The following is a 20,645-nucleotide window of genomic DNA, read 5'->3' on the forward strand; positions in this document are numbered from 1 at the left end:
AGACAGGAAGTGGCCAAGGATGATTTCATGTTCAGTCCAGCCTCTCTTTAGATGCATGCCTGAGTTAAAACATTCTGAAGCTCCACTTTTACCCACAAATAGATGTAGTAGTAAAAAATCAGCTGCCACCCAGCTATGAAATGACTTTCTAAGGATTTAGGATCAATGGGTCCTATTAAGGAGTTTAGGGACCCCAGGTTTGCAGATTTGCCCATCTATCTCATCAGCTTTCAATTATGCTTGTTTGTTGCCCTTCCACAGCCCAGTGAGGGGCTAACAGAGGAAAGGAAGATTGGTATTCCAGGCTTAGTTGACCTGCTCTGAAGCCCCAGGCAAGACTCAGGCAAAATAAGCATAGTAGAAGACACCCACTGCCATGACCAAGATGGCATTGACATTCACCACGTTCCTCCACAAGGGTTTTTCGGATGTGTCTGTCAGTTTCTTCTGCAGAGCAGCCTTCTCCTCCTCGGTCAGCTTGGGGCCTTTGTCTGCAGCCCACAGAATGCATTCCAGCCCCTCTTGCAGCACCCTTGGGATTCCTCTGGGCCATCTAGAGGAAAGGGAAGAGAGGCAAACAGTGAGGGAATGTGCTCACAATGGGCATTTCTACAGGGCATTTCAAGTTGGCAAAGGGCTTTACCAAGATGCCATTTGAGTCTCACAAAAGTGCTGGAAGGTGGGCAATACATGTATTATTATGTCCATTTTGCAGATGAGGAATCTGAGACTCAGTGAGTTAAGGTGACTTCTCTGCGGTCACACAACCAACGGGTGTCAGAGGCAGGATTCAAACTCAGCTCTCTGTGACTCCAAGAACACCATGCTAGCCAGTGCATCCTGCTGCAGTGAGCTCTAAAGGTGACTGGGAGGGAGCTGCTTTTCTGGCAAGTGATAGGACCCTAACAAAAACATAGCTGTTCCCTGACATTAAGGAAGCAACTGGAGGAAATGAGCCAGAAGGGAAAGGGCCCTCCAGAGTAACTTCAGATCTCAGGATCCTTTTCAAAGTTTGTACACCTTAGCGCCAGAAGGAAAAAGGGGTTTCCTTTTTCAAGGTGGCCTTGAACAGATGCACAAGGGGGCCCCAAATCCTTCTAAGGACAGACTTGTCTCAGTAGGTGGGAATTTGGCTCAGCCAGTGTGTCAAAAGGTAAGTCTTTCCTGGAAGTCAGGGCTTCTGAATGCCCAGGGGAGCTGGGCACACAGAGAGACAAACGAACAATTAAATGTCACCTTCTTCCCCTTGGTCTCCAGCTTCCTCTTGTCCATACTGCTCAGGATTCAGGTCTATGCGTTCTTCCTGGTTATTGTGGAGAGCCCAGCAAAGGCGGTACAGCTGTCCAGAGAGCACAGGCAGGAGTTAGCCATGTGACCATGGCAATGAGCAGCTCTTTCCACCAAAGATATTAGAATGAACCTCAGATCAAGTGCTGCCTGCCTCTGGGAAGCCTGCCTTGATTCTTTCCCTGCTCTACCTTCTTAGGGCCCTCTGGCTCTATCACCTTATATTCTAAAGACTCTTCTTGCTCTTCTTCTCGGAACCCTCTAAGAGCTCACATTCTGTGTTCTAAGGTCCCTCCCCACTCTATCATTCTATGTTCTAAAATGTCTTGTAGGTCTGACATTCTATGTTCTAAGAGACCTCCAAGAGCTCACATTCTGCCTTCTAAGGGCTTTCTCAGATTTGGCATTCCCTGTGGTAAGAACCCTCCCAGCTCTGGCATTCCCAGTTCCAAGGTTCCCCCTTAGCTCTGACATTTCCTGTTCTAAAGTTCCCCCTCAGCTCTAACATTTCATGTTCTAAGGTTTCCCCTAAGCTCTGACATTTTCTGTTCTAAGACCCTCCAAGAGCTCACATTCTGTGTTCTACGGGCTCTCCAAGATTTGACATTCCCTATTCTAAGGCCTCTCCCAGCAGTGACATTCTCTGTTTTAGGGTCCTCTAAAGCTCTGGCATTCCCTGTTCTAAGGTTGCCCCACAGCTATGACATTTTGTGTCTAATAATCCTCAAAGAGCTCACATTCTGTGTTCTATGGACTCCCAGACTTGATATTTCCTGTTCTAAGGGCTATTAAAGCTCTCATATTCCCTGTTTAAGGGTCCCTCCAAACTCTGGATTTCCCTGTTTTAAGGTTTTCTTTCACCTCTGATATTCTACATGCTAAGCACCTCCCAGTTTTGATGTCATATGTTCTATGAAATTTTTCCTGACTTTGAGACTCACTTTAGCTTTTTACAACTTCTTTCTCTGGTTCCTGGTTTTGCCCTCTGGGGCCACATAAAACAAGTCTTATTCATCTTCCATGTGTCTGTCCTTAAATTCTTGAGGACATCTATCACATCTCTCCCCTACCTCACCCCCAAGTAGTCTCTTTTCCCACCTCCATATTCTCAGTCCTTTAAACTTACCCACATTTGGGACATGAACTTCAAGCCCTCTGGCACCCTGTTCACTTTACTCTGGATGGTCTGTACTTTATCCACATCCTTTTAAAATTGGGTCTCCCATCACTGAACACAGTATTCCAGGTGGAGTCCCAGATACTTTACTCCTCTCAGTGAAGGCTAAGAAAACCCCAGCTTTCTTGGCAGGTGGATCAAATTGCTGCACCATAGAAGGCTTTCAGTCCACTAACCTCCACCCCCCAAAAAAAAACTTTTTTCAGAGCAACTTCTGTTGGGTCATGCCTCCCTCCTCTTGTAAAGTTGATCTCTGAGGACCCAAGTGTGAAGCTGCACACTTATCTCTACTACGTTTCATCTTATTATAGTCCAGATGTGACACGCAATGTTTTGAATTCCCCCTGTCCCTGAGAGTCCACGGTTATATGACTCAAAGCCTTCCTGATCCCGAATTCATAGCTGAGGCATGATTCCAAGATGAGTAAAGGCAAGCTCATACTTACATGTATGTCAGGAATAGGTTTTGTCAACAGAGAAATACCAAGTGCAACGAAGACAGTCAATGTGAAGAGGACGATGGCGAAATAGGAGTAATGCCATCCACAGATGATGTTGGGACACTGGCTGGGGACCATGCAGGTGCCTGTCCCATAGGAAAACTCGGCAATCATATGAATTAGACCAATCACAATTCCAAATATCAGTGCCCAGAAAGCCCCCTGCCAAAGAAAGCAAAGGAGAGTGGTTTCAGGGTGTTTTCAGCACAAGGGACCACGAACCACACAAAATGCATCTTGTGGAATGGAAGAATTATTGAAAACCAGAACTACAACAATGACAACAAAAAACAACATAAAGCTTTCATATGTGATTCTAAGAATGTCAAAATTAGAAGGAAAACTGAGTCCAACTGTGTTTGTTGTTCAGATGAAAAAACAAAGTTCCATATAACTGAAACAATTTGCCCCCAAGAAACCTGACTCCTAATTCAGGGCTCTTTCTGCCATACATTTATAATGGATGATTATTAGTATTATGTCTTATTGCTGTGAAAAATTTGGATTTGGGGACATCCATGAATGGGGGAGGAAGTGGCATTCAGTGGCAATCAGTTAGAGTCGTGACCATTTCTACACACTGAACTCTCCCCATTCTGACTCACCTGCTCGTTAACTCTTGCAGAAGATGGCAAGCAGGAACACGGCTGCAGCGGGGGATCCAATGTAGCTGGATATTGACTGCATATACTGGATGAGTTCACCATTTTGACCTGCCTGGACTATTGGGACCCAAGCAACGCTGAGGGCAATCAGGATGATGTTGAACAACCTATAAGCACATTTCGATCAATAGGATTATGAGCTATAACTAAGGCTAATAAGCCCCCCGTTGTGGCGGGCACATATTCCCTAGGAGGACCCTTCTTCTTTCCCATGGAATCTCATGACTTGTATTGCAAAGTACTCCAACAGCCCCTGACATCATAGGAATTAGAAAAGGGAAAGTAGGCTCTGGGAGAGGGTGAGGAAGTGGTATCCCTCGTTGTCGTTGTTCATCTTTGTTCTTGAAGAGGGCCAATAACATCACGAAGGTGGTGTCTCAATTTCTGTCCAAACTGGATTGAAGTCAGGCAGAGCTGCACAAAGTCGTCAGTCTCACTCTCCCCTCCAGAGTCATCTAAGTCCAGTGGCAAGACAAGAGTCAGGACGACTGATGATGCCTGGGATGTAGTGGATGGCCTTGGCATTTCTGAATTAAGGTCTTTCCCGGGTCTCAGTTTGTCTGAAGCAGCACCCATTTGATATCTATGGGCTAGGCAAGAATTGAGACAAAAGATGGCCTAATTTTCCACCAAAACAATATCGGTCTGGGTGGGAGCTTTCATGGAATTACCAATAATATTTCTGGTCATGGGGATTAAGGAAATAAGGGGAAGGGATGAAGATGGGTTTCCCCTTCTCCACACAGTCAGGCTACCTTTCCTGGTGGCTGCCTGACTTCCTCCCAAATGCCTGTGAGCGTTCATGTGGATTCTCTGGATAATGGTCAGTAAAGACATTCTCTCCTTATTGCTTATTTTTATTCCTTCAATTTATCTTCTTGTCTTATTGCTATAGCTAGAATTTCTCATAAAATAATAAATAATAGTGGTGATTATGAACATCTTTGCTTTACTCTTTCTTTTGATATTTTTTATTTTTAGTTTACAACACTCAGTTCCACATAACTTCGAGTTCCAGATTCCCCCCCTTCCCCCTCCCTCCCCAAGAGTTATGGAATCTGACATATCTTTGACATATAACTTCACATTGAACTTATTTACACAATAGTCAAGTTGTAAAGAAGAATTATGACCTATGGAATGAATCATGAGAAAGAAGAAACAAAACCAAAAAAAAAATAAAAAAAAAACAAACGAGAAAAAAAGGAAAGGGAAAAAAAGGCGAGCCTAACGTGTGCCTCAATCTGCATTCAGAATCCATAATTCTTTCTCTGTCTGTAGATAGCTCTTTTCATCACGAGTCCTTTGGAGCTGTCTTAGCTCCTTGTATTGGTGAGAAGAGTGAAGTCTATCAGGGTTAGGGATCATAGAATCCATATATCTGTGATTGTGTATAATGTTTTCCTGCTTCTGCTCCACTTGCTCAGCAATATATTGTGTAGGTTCTCCCAGGTTTTATGAAGTCTGCATCATCCCATTTCTTATAGCACAATAGTATTCCATTACCTTCATATATCACGACTTGTTCAGCCATTCCTCAGTTGATGGGCATCCCCTCGATTTCCAATTCTTTGCTACCACAAAAAGAGCCGCTATAAATATTTTTGTACATATGGGTCCCTTTCCCACTTGTGTGATCTCTTTGGGATACAACCCTAGAAGGGGTATTGTTGGGTCAAAGGGTATGAACATTTTTATAGCCCTTTGGGCATAGTTCCAAATTGCTCTCCAGAATGGCTGGATCAGTTCACAACTCCACCAGCTATGTATTAATGTTCCAATTTTCCCACATCCTCTCCAGCATTTATCATTTTCCTGTTTTGTCATTTTAGCCAATCTGACAGGAGTGATGTGGTACTTGATAGTTGTTTTGATTTGCATTTCTCTAATCAGTAGTGATCTAGAGCATTTTTTCGTATGCCTATAGATAGCTTTAATTTGTTCCTCTGATAACTGCCTGTTCATATCCTTCGAACATGTCTCAATTGGGGAATGACTTGTACTCTTACAAATTTGGCTCAGTTCTCTATATATTTTAGAGATGAGGCCTTTATCAGAGACACTAGTTGTAAAGATTTTCTCCCAATTTTCTGCTTCCCTCCTAATCTTTGTTGCATTGGCTTTTTTATACAAAAACATTTCAATTTAACATAATCAAAATTATCTATTTTGCATTTTGTAATGTTCTCTATCTCTTGTTGGGTCATGAATTTTTTTCTTTTCCATAAATCTGATAGGTAAACTATTCCTTGCTTTCCCAAATTGTTTATAGTATCAGCATTTATTTCTAAATCATGAACCCATTTTGACTTTGTTTTGGTATATGGTGTAAGATATTGGTCTATGTCCAGTTTCTGCCCTACCATTTTCCAATTTTCCCAACAGTTTTTGTGAAATAGTGAGTTCTTAGCCCAGAAGCTGGATTCTTTGGGTTTATCAAAGAGTAGATTGCTATAGTCGTTGACTACTGTGTCTTGTATACCTATCCTATTCCACTGATCCACGACTCTGTTTCTTAGCCAGTACCAGGTAGTTTTGATGACTGCTTCCTTATAGTACAGTTTAATATGTGGTATGGCTAGGCCACCTTCCCTAGCAGTTCTTTTCATTAATTCCCTAGATATTCTAGACCTCTTGTTCTTCCAGGCGAATTTCGTTATTATTTTATCCAGCCCTGTAAAATAATTTTTCGGTAGTTCAATTGGTATGGGACTGAATAAGTAAATTAATTTAGGTAAAATTGTCATTTTTATTATATTAGCTTGGCCTAACCACGAGCAACTGATATTTTTCCATTTATTTAGATCTGACTTTATTCGCGTGAAAAGTGTTTCATTATTATGCTATATTAGGAAGGCAGAATTTATGATTTCAAAGAGAATCTCATATGTGCCTAAAAGGTCTGGAACCACAGGATATAAGGAATTCTCTAGGCAGAAGGCAGGAGAACTAAAGCATGTATTTACACTCCACAGTAACAATCCCACAAACCAGCATCCCCATTTTGATATTTTCATCAAAAGCTTCCAGGCCCAATAAGTCCGCCTCACAAGGGTAACCAGGAGGCCACAGAGAAACGAGATGGTATAAGGCAAAATCATATACATGCTATCCCTCTATGGTAAGAAGATTACCCACTATCCTCCAGTCAGCTCTGCTACCGGCAGCTCAGCTTCGGCTGTAGGCGTCTCTGGCTCCAACCGGAAAAGGAAAGGAGGATCTTCAAGCTGTCCTCTCCCCTCTTATAGAGTTTTTGACGTCATCAAGCGCTGCCTGAACGACCAGGGCTGATTGGTTCTTGACTTGGCCCCTCCCCCTAGCGTAGACCAGGATAACACACCTCCCTTCAGCCAGCCACATGACTCATCACACAGGAAGTTCCCTGATCCTCGGCAGGGCCGCTGGGCCTCCTGCCCCGGAAGAGCAAGCCCCAGTGTCCAGGGATGCTCAAAGAGGTAAGCTGAGTCATTCAAAGAAAACAAAATCCATTCTGGTTGCACATGCTCATATAGGCCCTGGGTTTGTCTTGACAAAATATTTGACTCCCAAATATTTTATAGTGTCTACAGTAACTTTGAATGGAATTTCTCTTTCTATCTCTTGCTGTTGGGCTTTGTTAGTAATGTATAGGAATGCCGAGGATTTATGTGTGTTTATTTTATATCCTGCAACTTTGCTAAAGTTGTTTATTATTTCAAGTAGTTTTTTACTTGATTCTCTAGGATTCTCTAAGTAAATCATCATATCATCTGCAAAAAGTGATAATTTAGTTTCTTCTTTTCCTATTCTAATTCCTTCAATTTATTTTTCTTCTCTTATTGCCACAGCTAACATTTCTAGTACTAAATTGAATAGTAGGGGTAATAATGGACATCCTTGTTTCACCCCTGATTTATTGGGAGTGCATCTAGTTTATCCCCATTACAAATAATGCTTGTTGATGCTTTTAGGTAGATGCTGTTTATAATTTTAAGGAAGGCTCCATTTATTCCTATACTTTCTAGTGTTTTTAATAGGAATGGGTGTTGTATTTTGTCAAATGCTTTTTACGCATCTATGGAGATGATCATATGGTTTCTGCTATTTTTGTTGTTGATATGATCAATTATGCTGATAGTTTTCCTAATAATGAACCAGCCTTGCATTCCTGGAATAAATCCTGCCTGGTCATAGTGTATTATTGTAGGGATAACTTGCTGCAATCTTTTTGGTAATATTTTATTTAAAATTTTTGCATCAATATTCATTAGAGAAATTGGTCTATAATTTTCTTTCTCTGTTTTGACTCTCCCTGGCTTGGGTATTAGTACAATATTTGTGTCATAAAAAGAATTTGGTAGGACTCCTTCTTCACCTATTTTTCCAAATAGTCTATAAAGTATAGGAATTAATTGTTCTTTAAATGTTTGATAAAATTCACATGTAAAACCATCTGGCCCTGGAGATTTTTTCCTAGGGAGTTCATTGATGGCTTGCTCAATTTCTTTTTCTGAGATGGGGTTATTTAGGTATTTTACTTCCTCTTCTGTTAACCTGGGCAATTTATATTTTTATAGATATTCATCCATATCCCTAAGGTTATAAAATTTATGGGCATACAATTGGGCAAAATAATTCCTAATTATTGTTTTGATTTCCTCTTCATTGGAGGTGAAATCACACTTTTCATTTTTGATACTGGTAATTTGATTTTCTTCTTTCTTTTTTTAAATCAAATTGACCAAAGATTTATTAATTTTATTGTTTTTTTCATAAAACCATCTCTTTGTTTTATTTATTAATTCAATAATTTTCTTGATTTCAATTTTATTAATCTCTCCTTTGATTTTCAGTATTTCTAATTTGTTATTTAATTGGGGATTTTCAATTTGTTCTTTTTCTAGCTTTTTCAGTTGAATGCCCAATTCATTGATCTCCTTTTTCCCTATTTTATTCATGTGAGCATTTAGAGATATAAAACTTCCCCTAAGAACTGTTTTTGCTGCATTCCATAAGTTTTGGTATGTTGTCTCATTATTGTCATGCTCTTGATGAAGTTATTCATTGTCTCTATGATTTGTTCTTTGGCCCACTCGTTCTTTAGAATTAGATTATTTAGTTTCCAATTAATTTTTGCCTTATTTTTCCATGGTTCTATATTACAAATAATTTTTATTGCATCATGATTTTAAAAGTATACTTTGATTATTTCTGCCTTTCTGCATTGAATTGTGAGGTTTTCATGCCTTAGTACATGACCAATTTTTGAGTATGTGCCATGTACCACTTTTTTATCCCCATTCAGTTTTCTCCAGAGGTCTATCATATCTGCCTTTTCTAAAATTCTGTTCACCTCCTTAACGTCTTTCTTGTTTATTTTGAGGTTATATTTATCAAGTTCAGAGAGGGGGAAGTTGAGATCTCTCATTATTATAATTTTGCTGTCTATTTCTTCTTGTAACTCCCTTAATCTCTCCTCTAAGAAGTTGCATGCCATACCACTTGGTGCATATATGTTAAACAACGATATTGCTTCATTGTTTATGGTGCCTTTTAGCAAGATGTAATGTCCTTCCTTATCTCTTTTAATTACATCTTAATTAGATGCTTTTGCTTTGTCTGAGATTAGGATTGCTACCCCTGCTTTTTTTACTTTAGCTGAGGTGCAATATATTTTACTCCAGCCTTTTACCTTTACCCTGTGTGTATCTCCCTGTTTCTTCTTGTAAACAGCATATTGTAGGATTATGTTTTTTAATCAATTCTGCTATGTGCTTCCGTTTTATGGGAGAGTTCATTCCATTCACATTCACAGTTATGATTACTATCTGTGTCTTTTTCTCTGTCCTATTTCCCCCCTGTTTATGCTTTTATTTCTCCCTTTCCCCTTCCACTCCTCAACAAAGTTTTGCTTTTGACTGCTGCCTTCCTCAGTTTACCCTCCCTCTTGATTCCCCTCCCTTGTCTTATCGTTTTCCACTTGCTATTTTTCCCTACATTCTGACCAGTCCTCTCCCTTTTTCACCTTTCCCCTCCTACTGTCTGTAAGACAAGTTAGATTTCTATACTTATCAAGGTATGTTATTCCCTTCTTAAACCAAATCCGATGACAGTAAAGCTCAAATACTGCTCTTCTCCCTCCCTTCTTTCCCTCTACTATAATGTGTTTTTGTGCCTCCTCATTTGATGTAGTTTACCCCTTTCTACTACCTCCTTACCTCTTCTCCCAGAATCCTCCCTTTATATCTATTAATTATGTTTTTATCCTTATATGAGTTATTTTATACAGACATCCCAGTCTGTGTATCCCTTTCAATTGTCATAATAACTGTCCTATTCTCAAGATTCACACACACACACACACACACACACACACACACACACATATATATCTTACATAAGATGATATATTCCTATATAAAGATGTAGATAATTTACCCTTATTGATTAATAAGGTTTGTGGGGACTTTTCCCACCTGTTTACATTTTTATGTCTCTCTTGAGTTTTGTATTTGAATGATTCCATTGAGTTCTGGCCTTTTCATCAGGAAGGTCTGTAATTCCCTTATTTCATTGAATGTCCATCTCTTTGCCTGAAAATTTATGCTCAATTTTGCTGGGTAGTTGATCCTTCGTTGTAGTTCCATCTCCTTTGCCCTTCAGAATATCATATTCCAATTTCTCCTTTCATTTAATATAGAAGCTGAAAGATCCTGCGATATTTGATAATTCCATGATATTTGAATTGTTTCTTTTTGGCTGCTTGCAGTATTTTCTCCTTGACTTTGTAATTCTGAAATTTGGCTATAATATTTCTTGGAGTTTTCAATTTTGGATCTCTTTCAGGGGGTGATCGGTGGATTCTTTCAATCACTATTTTACCCTCTGGTTCTAGGACTTCTGGGAAGTTATCTTTGATAATTTCTTTGAAGATACTGTCAAGGCTCTTTTTTCATCGTGGATTTCCGGTAGACCAATAATTCTTAAATTGTCTCTCCTGGATCTATTTTCCAGGTCAGTTGTTTTTCCAATCAGATATTTTACATTTTCTTCTATTTTTTCATTCTTTACATTTTGTTTGACTACTTCTTGATGCCTCATAGAGTCATTAGCTTCCACTTGCTAAATTCTAATTTTTAATGAGTTGCTGTCTTCATTTTGCTTTTGAGTCTCCTTTTCCAATTGGTTGATTTTACCTCTCAGGGTGTCATTTTCTCTATTTAGATTCTGAATCTCTGTAGCCGTTTCGCCGATCTGATTTTTCAAAGACTTGATTTTGTCAGTGGTTTTTTCCCATTTTTCATTTTACCTCCCTAATTTGGTTTTTAAAATCCTTCTTTAGCTCTTCCAGTAATGCTTTTTGGGCTTTAGACCAGTTCACTTTCCCTTTTGAGGTACCAGATGTGGGTATAGTGTCAATGCTATCCTCTTTCGAATTGGTATTTTGATCATCCCTGTCTCTATAAAAAGAATCAATGATCCTTGGTTTTTTTGTGTTCTTCTTCATGTTGGGTAGCTTTTTCCCTGGCTTTCCAGTGGATTTCTGCTTTTGTGGCAGGTTTCTTGTTCTGAGGATTGTGAGTCTAGTTACTGGCTTTGTGTATTATAGTCTTCAGTCTCCTAAGGTGTGGAGGAGGGGTCTGGCTGCCTGAAGTCTCCTTTTGCCCTGGGGTGCTCTCCAGCACTGTTGCTCTTCAGCAATGGTCTCAGCTGTTTGTTGTCTGTGCTGGTGTCTGCCACTTCCCCTGGCTGTGCAAAGGTATGTCTGGGCTCCTTGTGTTGACCCCTCTGGCTCTGCTCCTCTGGGAATCAGGAACTCCCACTGCTCGGGCTACTGAAGCCCCACTTCTGTCTCCTCTATTCCAGAATTTTTCCCGAGGAATTTTCTGGGTCAGGGAGGGAGGGATTAGAGCTGTTTATCTGGTCATTATGTCTCCTGGAAATTCAAGAAGACTTGTTTCAAACCTTTCGGCTGCAAGCCTCAGGAGTAGATTTCTCATGACCAGAGGCATTTCACTGCTGCCTCTTGTCACTTTGACAGACCCATGTCCTGTGTTGAGAGGCCTGGGGATCTGTGCCGGTTTTGGGCACTCAGCTTTCTTCCAGCCTGGATCTCTGGCTGGTTTCCGAAGCTGCTTCTGCTTTGGTACTGCCTGGTGCAGCTCTGCATGCCGAGCATTTTCCCAGCCTACAGTTCTGTCCCTTCAACCTTTCAGACTCTCCTGGCTTGGAAATTTGCCCCACTAGACTGCTAGCGGCTTCTAACTCTCTCAAATCTGCTCAGATTCACTTTTTTAGAGGTATCTGACAGAACTTGTGACAGAGCTCTGGTAAAAAGCTGCTTTCATGTGGCCATCTTGGCCCCACCCCCTTTGCTTTACTCTTTATGGGAAGGCAGCTAGCTTATCCCCAAATGAAGGGATTTTTTTCAAAAAATACCTTACTAGCTCCTAAGGGAGTATTTTAAAACATTTTGAAAAATTCGTATATATGGAGTCCATAAAAAAATACATTTGGGATTAGGAGACCTGAGTTCAAATCTAAGCACTACTATTTATTAACTGTAACCTTGGCCAAGTCATCTGACCACTTTAGGCATCAGTTTCCTCATCTATAAGATGAGTGGGTTGGATTTGAAAATCTCTCAGTTCCTCTACCACAGCTCTGAAATGCTATGGTCTGGGATTCAAATCTTCCCTATTTCTGTTAAGGCACCAACATCAATGGAGTTCTCAAAGCTTGAAATCTCAGCATCATCCTTGAGTCTTCCCTCCCTATTGATTTCCACATGCAATCAGTTGCCAAGTCTAGCTGCTTCTACCATATCATTCATGTGCACTTTTAAAAAATTATTTCCCCCCAATTACATATAAAGACAATTTTTAATATTCATTTTTAAAATTTTGAGTTCCAAATTTTCTCCCTCCCTTCCTTCCCTCCTCCCTCTTCCAAAATGGCAAGTAATTGGTTCTAGTTATACATGCACAATCATGCAAAACACATTTCCTTATTAGTCATGGATTCACTTTCATTTTCCTACTGAGGCTACCACTAACCTAGTTTGACCACTATTCCCTTTTATTTGGACTATGGCAATGGCCTTCTATTTGGTCTCCCTGACTCAAAATCTCTCTCCACTCCAAACTATCCTCCAAAGATCAGCCAAACTGACATTTCTAAAACACAGATCTGACCATTACACTCCCTCCTACTAAAAAAGTCTTCTGTAGCTGCCTATTGCTTTTAGGATCCAGCATAAGTTCCTTGCCTTGTCATTTTTAAAGCCGTCTACAATCTGCTTTCCACCTACTTTTCAATTTATTAGCATACAATTTCCCTTAGCACACCCTCTATTTTAATCAAAGAGGTTGGATAGCTAATCCATACACATTACATTTTATCTTTAGTCTCTATGTCTTTGTATTACTGGTCCACTATGTCAGGAATACACTCACCGTTCACCTTCACTTTGTAGAATCTCTAGCTTCCTTCAAAGCCCAGCTTAGATGCAACTTCTTCCATGAAGGGTTACTTGATTTCCCCCTCCCTCCAGGCATCAGAATACTCTTCCCCCTGAAATCACTTTTTAAATACTTTTTATTGACTAATCTGGGCATATAGTGTATCCCTCCAACAGAATAGAAGATCTTTGAGGAAAAGAACTCTTTTTTCCCTTTTTATTTTCTATCTGCTAGTACCTAGAAGGAGTAGCTTACATATATTACACACTTAATATATGTACATTAAATTTTGGAATGAATTTCTAACTATTTGAGATTATAGAGCTAAGAAATCTTAGGCTAAACTTTCTATAATATAGCTGTGCATCACAAACATGGCTTCCTAGGTCTTGCTAGCCTACTTCTTCTATCCAGAAGGCCATCCATCTCATTCACTTCTGTATCGCTTATAAGATGCATAGGTTTTAGGGAAGAGAATTCCAACACACACTAGCCAAGATGTTCACAGTGCTATGTGAGCTAGGTAAAGCAGTGGACAGGACGCTAGGCTTAGATTCAGGAAGACCTCAATTCTAATCCTTCTCCAGACACTGACTAGCCACATGACACTTGGCAAACCACATATGCTCTCACAGGTTCAATTTCCTCATCTGTCAAGTGAGAATAAATATTAACAGCACCTACTTTATAAGGTTGTTATGAGGATCAAATGAGATAATACATGTAGATCCATTTATAAACCTCAAAATACTGTATAAATTCTAGCTATTATTATCAGCTCTGTTACCTTCCTGCTAGCAGGAGCTCTCTCTCCGATGCTCGCTTTTGGATTTTGGTGTAGATGTCGATGGTGAACAGCGTGCTGGCACTATTGAAGATGGAGGTGAGGGAGCTCATGAGTGACGCCAACATGGCTGACACCATCAGTCCCCGAAGTCCTTGAACAACAACCGAAAAAGAGAAAATTATCTTCTTCTGCACTTAGGGGCCAATGTTCATGTCTTTATGTTGTCCTTCCACAGTTTCTGAATCTTTGAGAATAATCCAAGTACAGAATGTCAGAGCCAGTAGTCTTAGAATGGAGAGTGGCAGAGCTAAGATAGAGTTTAGAAAGAGAATGTCAGACCTGGAAGGGACTTGCTATATGGAATGTCAGTATTGGAAGGGTCCATAGCACATAGAAGGCAAAACGAGGGCTAACCCATACTCAATTTTTATTAGCTACCTTGATTGCCTCAGCAGCTAGGGGACACAGTGGATAGAGGGCTGGGCATGGAGTCAGGAAAACTCATCTTCCTGAGTTCAAATCTGGTCTCAGACACTTAATAGCTGTGTGACCCTGGACAAGTCACTTAACTCTGTTTGCCTCAGTTTCTTTGGCTAGAGAATGAGATGGAGAAAGAAAACACTATTGGATTCATGAAGAGCTGGATACTAATGAAGACTGACTGAACACACACACACACACACACACACACACATAACTTCAGTGTTTATACTTTTGGGGAAACCTTTATATGAGCAATTTTTGTTTTGGAGATTTCCTGAAATAATTTCAGATGAGTTCGATGACCCAAAAATGACTCCAGAGACAGGGCATGTTCTAGACACAGCAGACATCTGGATTCTAGCCATTCTGCCTTACTAGCTGTGCGAGGCTAGAAAAGTTCCTTCACATATTTGAACCTTGGCTTCCTCCTCTGTGAAATGGGGTTAATCATACTGAATCATACTTATGCTACCTGCTTCACAGGAATAATTGGGAAGAAACTACTTTGTAATCTTAGAGAAATGGGAGACATGATTATCATGAAGCCATTGCCTCTCTCTGAGATTCACTCCTTATCTGTTTAATGAGGGCTTGGACTGACGGATTTCTAAGGTCCTTTCTGTACCTCAGAAGTCTATACAATCTGAGCCCATCAGCTTTGTTGTTATCCAGGCATTCATGGACAACTGTTATGGATCCCCTTTGACATCATATCAGAGGAATGGTCTGATTGACCTCTAGTACTCTTGGTTTCTATGATTAGATGAGTTTATAGGGATGCTGATTTTCTCTCTCTACTTTTTTCAGATAAGTAAAACATATCAGACCTTCTGGATTCTCCTGATGACTCACTGAATCATGGATTGAGACCTGGAAGGGACCTTGGAGGCCATCTGGTTCAACTATCTCATTTTACAGAGAAGGACATTATGAGGCAGACAGAGGTCAAGTGACTTGTGCAAGGTCTTAGAGCTCTTTAGTACCTGCAGGCTTTAAAGCAACATCTTGGGTTCAAGTCTCATTGAAAGTAAGGGAGAATAATTTACTCTCAATGCGGGAAGCTAAAATTTGTCCGGGGAGGCCAAGAAGTTTGATGAATGGTGGAGGAGTGGACCTGATAGCTGTGTTCATATATTAGAAAGCCAGTCATAAGAGAAAAGGATTAGTCTTATTTAGCTTGGCCCTAGAAGGCAGAAGCAGGATCCATGGGTGGAAGTTACAAGAGGGCAGAATTAGGCTTTGTGACAATAATTTTAATACACCTTACTCAATCCATGTTTAATCAGTTCATTGTGATTTGATGGCTATCAGTGACTATGTTAGTGAATTAAACATAATAGAATTGTTTAAGTTAGTTATACATATATTAATATGGTTACAAGGGTTATGAGTAATTACTATATATTAATGATTATTGGAAATGTAATAAAAATGTAATTGCTACACTACTCCCCCTCAAACCACTCTGTAAAAATTCATTTGTTGGTACAATACACCTCACCCCTGTGAAGCACTGCTGTCCACTCCCTTGTGACCTTTGCTTCAAACCCACAACTTTCTTGGACCCTAAGATAATGTTGGTCAAACACTAGCTTTTTATGACTTGTGGAAGTCCCTTAGATGCTACTGAAGGGATCTTACGACCTTTGCTGAGATGGCCTGAAGTTGATGACCTGCTGTGGAAGGTCTCATGATCTGTGAAAGTTGTGTTGACAAAGTGGTTATGATTGATGGGCATTTCCCTTAGCCATGCATAAGATTTCCCCACTTCTTTGGGGTAAATTATCTCACATAAAGGAGGCAATAAAAAGCTGTTATAATGGAAGAGAAAAGGGGAGAGGTGTAAGGGAATGAGTGAACCTTACTCTCATTGGATTTGGCTTAAGGAAGGAATAGAATACACACTCGATTGGGATGAAAATCTATCTTACTCTACAGGAAAGTAGGGGGGAAGGGGATAAGGTGGGGGGATGACAGAAGGGAGGACAGATTTGGGGAGGGGTAGTCAGAAGCAAATATTTTTGAAAAGGGACAGGGCCAAAAGAGAAAACTGAATAAATGGGGATGGGATAAGATGGAGGGAAATATAGCTAGTCTTTTACAGCATGACTATTGTGGAGGTACTTTGCATGATGATACGTGTGTGGCCTGTATTGAATTGCTTGCCTTCTCAGGGAGGAGGTTGGGGGGAAGGAGAGGAGAGAATTTGGAACTGAAGGTTCTAAAAACAAATGTTAAAAACTGTTTTTACAAGCATCTGGGAAATAAGATATACAGGAAATGGGGCATAGAAATCTATCTTTCCCTACAAGAAAGTAAGGAAAAAGATGATGGGGAGGGATTGAGGTGATAGAAAGGAGGGCAGACTTGGGAAAGGGGCAATCAGAATGCCATCTTGGGGTGGGGGGATGGGAGAGATGGGGAGAAAATTTGTAACACAAAATCTTGTGGAAATGAATGTTGAAAACTAAAAATAAATCAATGAAAAATAAAAAGATTTCCCCATTTCTGCAACTGATCAATCAATGAGTTGTAATGTTCTCCTTCTATTTTTAGTTCTTTCCATGTATATAAAAGTAGCTAGCACCCAAGGGGAGGGGTCCCTGATCATACGGAAAATCTGGGACCCACTGGGACCTCTGGTATCCCTAATAAATTGAATATGCTTGGAGCTCATTCTCAATGAATTTTGTTGCTGGTTGGAATTTTATGGCCCACAGCTTGATGTTAGGAAAGACATCCTAACAATGGGCATTAACCCAAAGTGGAACGGGCTGACATTGGAAGTTTTTAAACAGAGACTGAGTGACTCCTTGTTGGGTATAATGTAGAGGGGGTTCTTAATGTCAGATTGGAATAGGACCCCTGAGGTCCTTCCCAGCCCTGGGACTCAGTGAAAAAGGGCTCCAATACTTGCCAGAGACCACTGAATTCACTGCTTATGACACCCTATGGTGGATGACATGAAGATCCCACAGAGATACTAACCATTGGGCATGAGTTCTATCACCAGCTTTGAGTAGGCTATATTGGTGCAGCCTGCACTGGTGCCACAATGTTGCTCACATTCTGAAGGTACAACACAGGCGATTTCATCTGTGGAAAGAGCCAGAGAGAATTCCTGTCAGCTACAGTCTAAGCAGTGAAGAGAGCCAAGTCCTCTGGTGAAGTACCTGGAAAGGAAACTTCTGAGTGTCTGCCTTGGCAGGGACTGATGGGCTTCAATATCCTGGGGCCAGGACATTCTGCCTAGCAGCTCCCAAGTAGAAGTGACCCTCTTGAGACATGTGCCCAATTTGAGATCTGGGGATAACATCTAATAGGGCAAAAAACCCTGTCCCTCTGCTTCCCACTTTTTCATTGAAATCTCCCAGGATGTCTTGACAATTAAACACATATTAAAAACATATTTTATTGCTGTCCTTGTTATACCCCTTGAAGACTTCAAAATTTCTATCCTCTCCAAGCTAAATATTCGCATTCAAAAAAAAATGCACTCTAGGACCCAGAAAATATATATATATATATATATATATATATATATATATATATATATATATATGTGTGTGTGTGTGTGTGTGTGTGTGTGTGTGTGTGTGTGTGTGTGCGTGTGTGCGTGTGTGTGTGTATAGATGTGAAATTTGGGGGGCTTTGGCTCTTGCTTTTAACCTCTTTGCCAGTGTTTTTATCTCCCTGAATTTCTTTTTAACTGCCTTGGGAACTGGTTTTAATGGGGTATTTTAATGTATTTTTATCAAATGGATTATTTGTTTGAACCCTTGGGCTCTGATTGACACCTTAGGCTCTAATTGCATCACATGGGGATTAGAAACCCAACACTGGTGCAGCCTTAAGTTGCTAAAAGAGAAATCTTTCCCAATCCCTCTGTGATCCTGGGCTAGTCATTTTCTATCAGTGAGCCTCAGTTTCCTCATCTGTATATCTGTGGTGCCTATCTCCCTACCTCCAAAAGCTATTGTGAGGCTTAACTTGGTAAATATGCCATGTAAGTGAACTTCCTTTGTCACTTAAATCTCATTGTCAAAAGGGAAAAAAAAACCTGTGGCCCCAAGGCAAGATAACTACCAGAAGACTTAATGTCAACAGATTAGAGCTCTGCTCTGAACTGGAACAGTTCGTTGCTAACTTGGAGGGAAAGCAGAACCAACACATGGTTGGCAACAGCAGAGGAGAAAAGGAGTGGGCAACTTTCATAGATTTGGTGTGCAGCACTGCATTTACTCATCGGGCCAGAACACTCGCAAACATCAAGACTGGTTTGATGAAAATGATGAGAAAATTCAGAAGCTGCTAAGAGAAAAACAAGAACTCCACAGGGTTTACCAGCGGGTGAGTTCATTCATCTCTAAAAAGTCAGTGTTTAACTCCATCAAAGGCAAATTACAAGTGAAGCTGAGAGAGATGCAGGATTCTTGTCTCAGTAAGAAGACAGATGAAATTCAGTTTTATGCTGATAGTAACAATCCAAAGTGCTTTTATGATGCCCTGAAGGCTATTTATGGGCCAAAGACCTATGGTACATCTCAACAAACAGTGCTAATGGAGCCGCATTGATTAGTGATAAGGAATTGATCCTGGAGAGATGGGCTGAACACTTCTACAATGTTCTCAACAGAACGTCATCAATTAATGCTGAAGCCATTCACTGTCTACCTCAGGTTGAAGTCAATTTCTTTCTTGCCAAATTCCAACTGAAGACGGGGTTTTGAATGTCATTAAGCTTCTTTTCTATGCCCAGGAATCTGATGCTGATTCTATTCCAGCTGAGATACACAAGGCAAGGTGTCCGCTGCTCATACAAAAGCTGACTGAAATTTTCTGGGTTACATGGCAGAGGGGGTTGTCCCCCAGGAGTTCAAGGATGCCTCCATTTTCCATCTCTATAAAGGAAAAGGAAACAGGTCCTCCTGTGACTGTCACAGGGTGAGGGTGGGGTCCCTTTGTTAGTCATTGCTAGCAAGGTTCTTGCCAGAGTCCTCCTTCATAGACTGATCCTTCACCTGGCAGATGGTTATATACCCAAGAGCCAGGGTGCCTTCAGAAAGGGCTGAGGAATGGTCGATTTGATGTTTGCTGCCAGACAACTCCAGGAGCAGAACAGAGGTCTGTACACAATGTTTGTAGATCTAACTAAAATCTTTGTTATTGTCATTCATGAAGACTTATGGAAAATTATGTCAAAATCTGGTTGCTCAGAGAAATTCATCATTATTGTTTGCCATTTTCATGACAGCAAACTTGTCCAGGTCCTGTATATGGACAATGCTCTCACACTTTCCCAGTCACCAATGGAAGCAGAGTTGAGTTCTTGCTCCCATGCTTTTAAACATTGTGTTTTCTGCACTGTTGTCAGATGCCTTCAATGAAGATGAAAATAGCATCGAGGTTAGCTACTGCACTGATGATAAATTATTTAACTTGAAAAAGCTACAACCAAAATAAAGTGGAGGGAGAGTTTGGTATATGACTTTTCATTTGCAGATGATTGTGCATTCAAAGCAGCCTCTGAGGCTGAGATGCAACAAAGTATGAATTAATTCTCTGCTACTTGCGCTAATTTTGGCCTAACAATTACCAGCAAGAAAACAGCCAGCACCACACCATCCATATGTAGAATCATCAGTTACCACAAATGGAGAAATTTTGAATGCTATGGATAAGTTCACTTACCTTGGCAATATGTTATTCAGGCATGTACATGTAGATTATGAGGTTGATGCACACTTTGCCAGAGCTAGATCAGTTTTTGGGAGGCTCCAAGTAAAAGTGTGAGAGAGAAGAGGTAGTTCTATGTAGCCATTGTCCTGATGTCATCATGGTGTGCCATGGAACCTGAACAGTATGCTAGTAGCATGCCAGGAAACTGAATGACTTCCATTTGAATTATCTTAGGAAGATTCTGACAATTATCTGGCAGGGTAAGTGACCAGACACTGAGGTCCTTTCGGGAGCTAAACTGCCAAGCAATCAAACTCTACTGCAGAGAGTGCAACTCTGAATAGCTGGCCACGTTGTTCAAATGTTAAATGCACACTTGCCTAAAAGACTATTTTAAAGAGGACTCACACAAGGTAAGCACTCACATGGTGGTCAGAAGAAGCAATATAAGGACCCTCTCAGAGTCTTTCTGAACAACTTTGGAATCCATTGCATGACATGGTAGACACTGGCAAAAAATGCATGGCATCAAAAAGGGCACAGTGCTCTATGAGGGAAGCAGAATTGCAATAGCTCCAAAGAAACCTGAGATGCACACACTCCAAATGTTCATATGGAATATTCGTG

General features: G+C 40.5%; 1 protein-coding gene across 1 annotated transcript in view; it reads right to left on the bottom strand.

The window, feature by feature from the left end:
• Nucleotides 1-339: 339 nt before the first annotated feature.
• Nucleotides 340-20,645, bottom strand: part of LOC118855542 (solute carrier family 5 member 4-like) — a 57,340-nt gene continuing 37,034 nt past the window's right edge. The window contains 8 exon segments of the mRNA XM_036765665.1: nt 340-489; nt 492-553; nt 1,237-1,339; nt 2,911-3,126; nt 3,570-3,585; nt 3,587-3,736; nt 13,857-14,007; nt 17,328-17,435. Of these exon segments, the coding sequence (XP_036621560.1) occupies nt 340-489; nt 492-553; nt 1,237-1,339; nt 2,911-3,126; nt 3,570-3,585; nt 3,587-3,736; nt 13,857-14,007; nt 17,328-17,435 (956 nt within the window).

This window comes from Trichosurus vulpecula, chromosome 1 (genome assembly GCF_011100635.1).
Source record: "Trichosurus vulpecula isolate mTriVul1 chromosome 1, mTriVul1.pri, whole genome shotgun sequence".
Taxonomy (NCBI): domain Eukaryota; kingdom Metazoa; phylum Chordata; class Mammalia; order Diprotodontia; family Phalangeridae; genus Trichosurus; species Trichosurus vulpecula.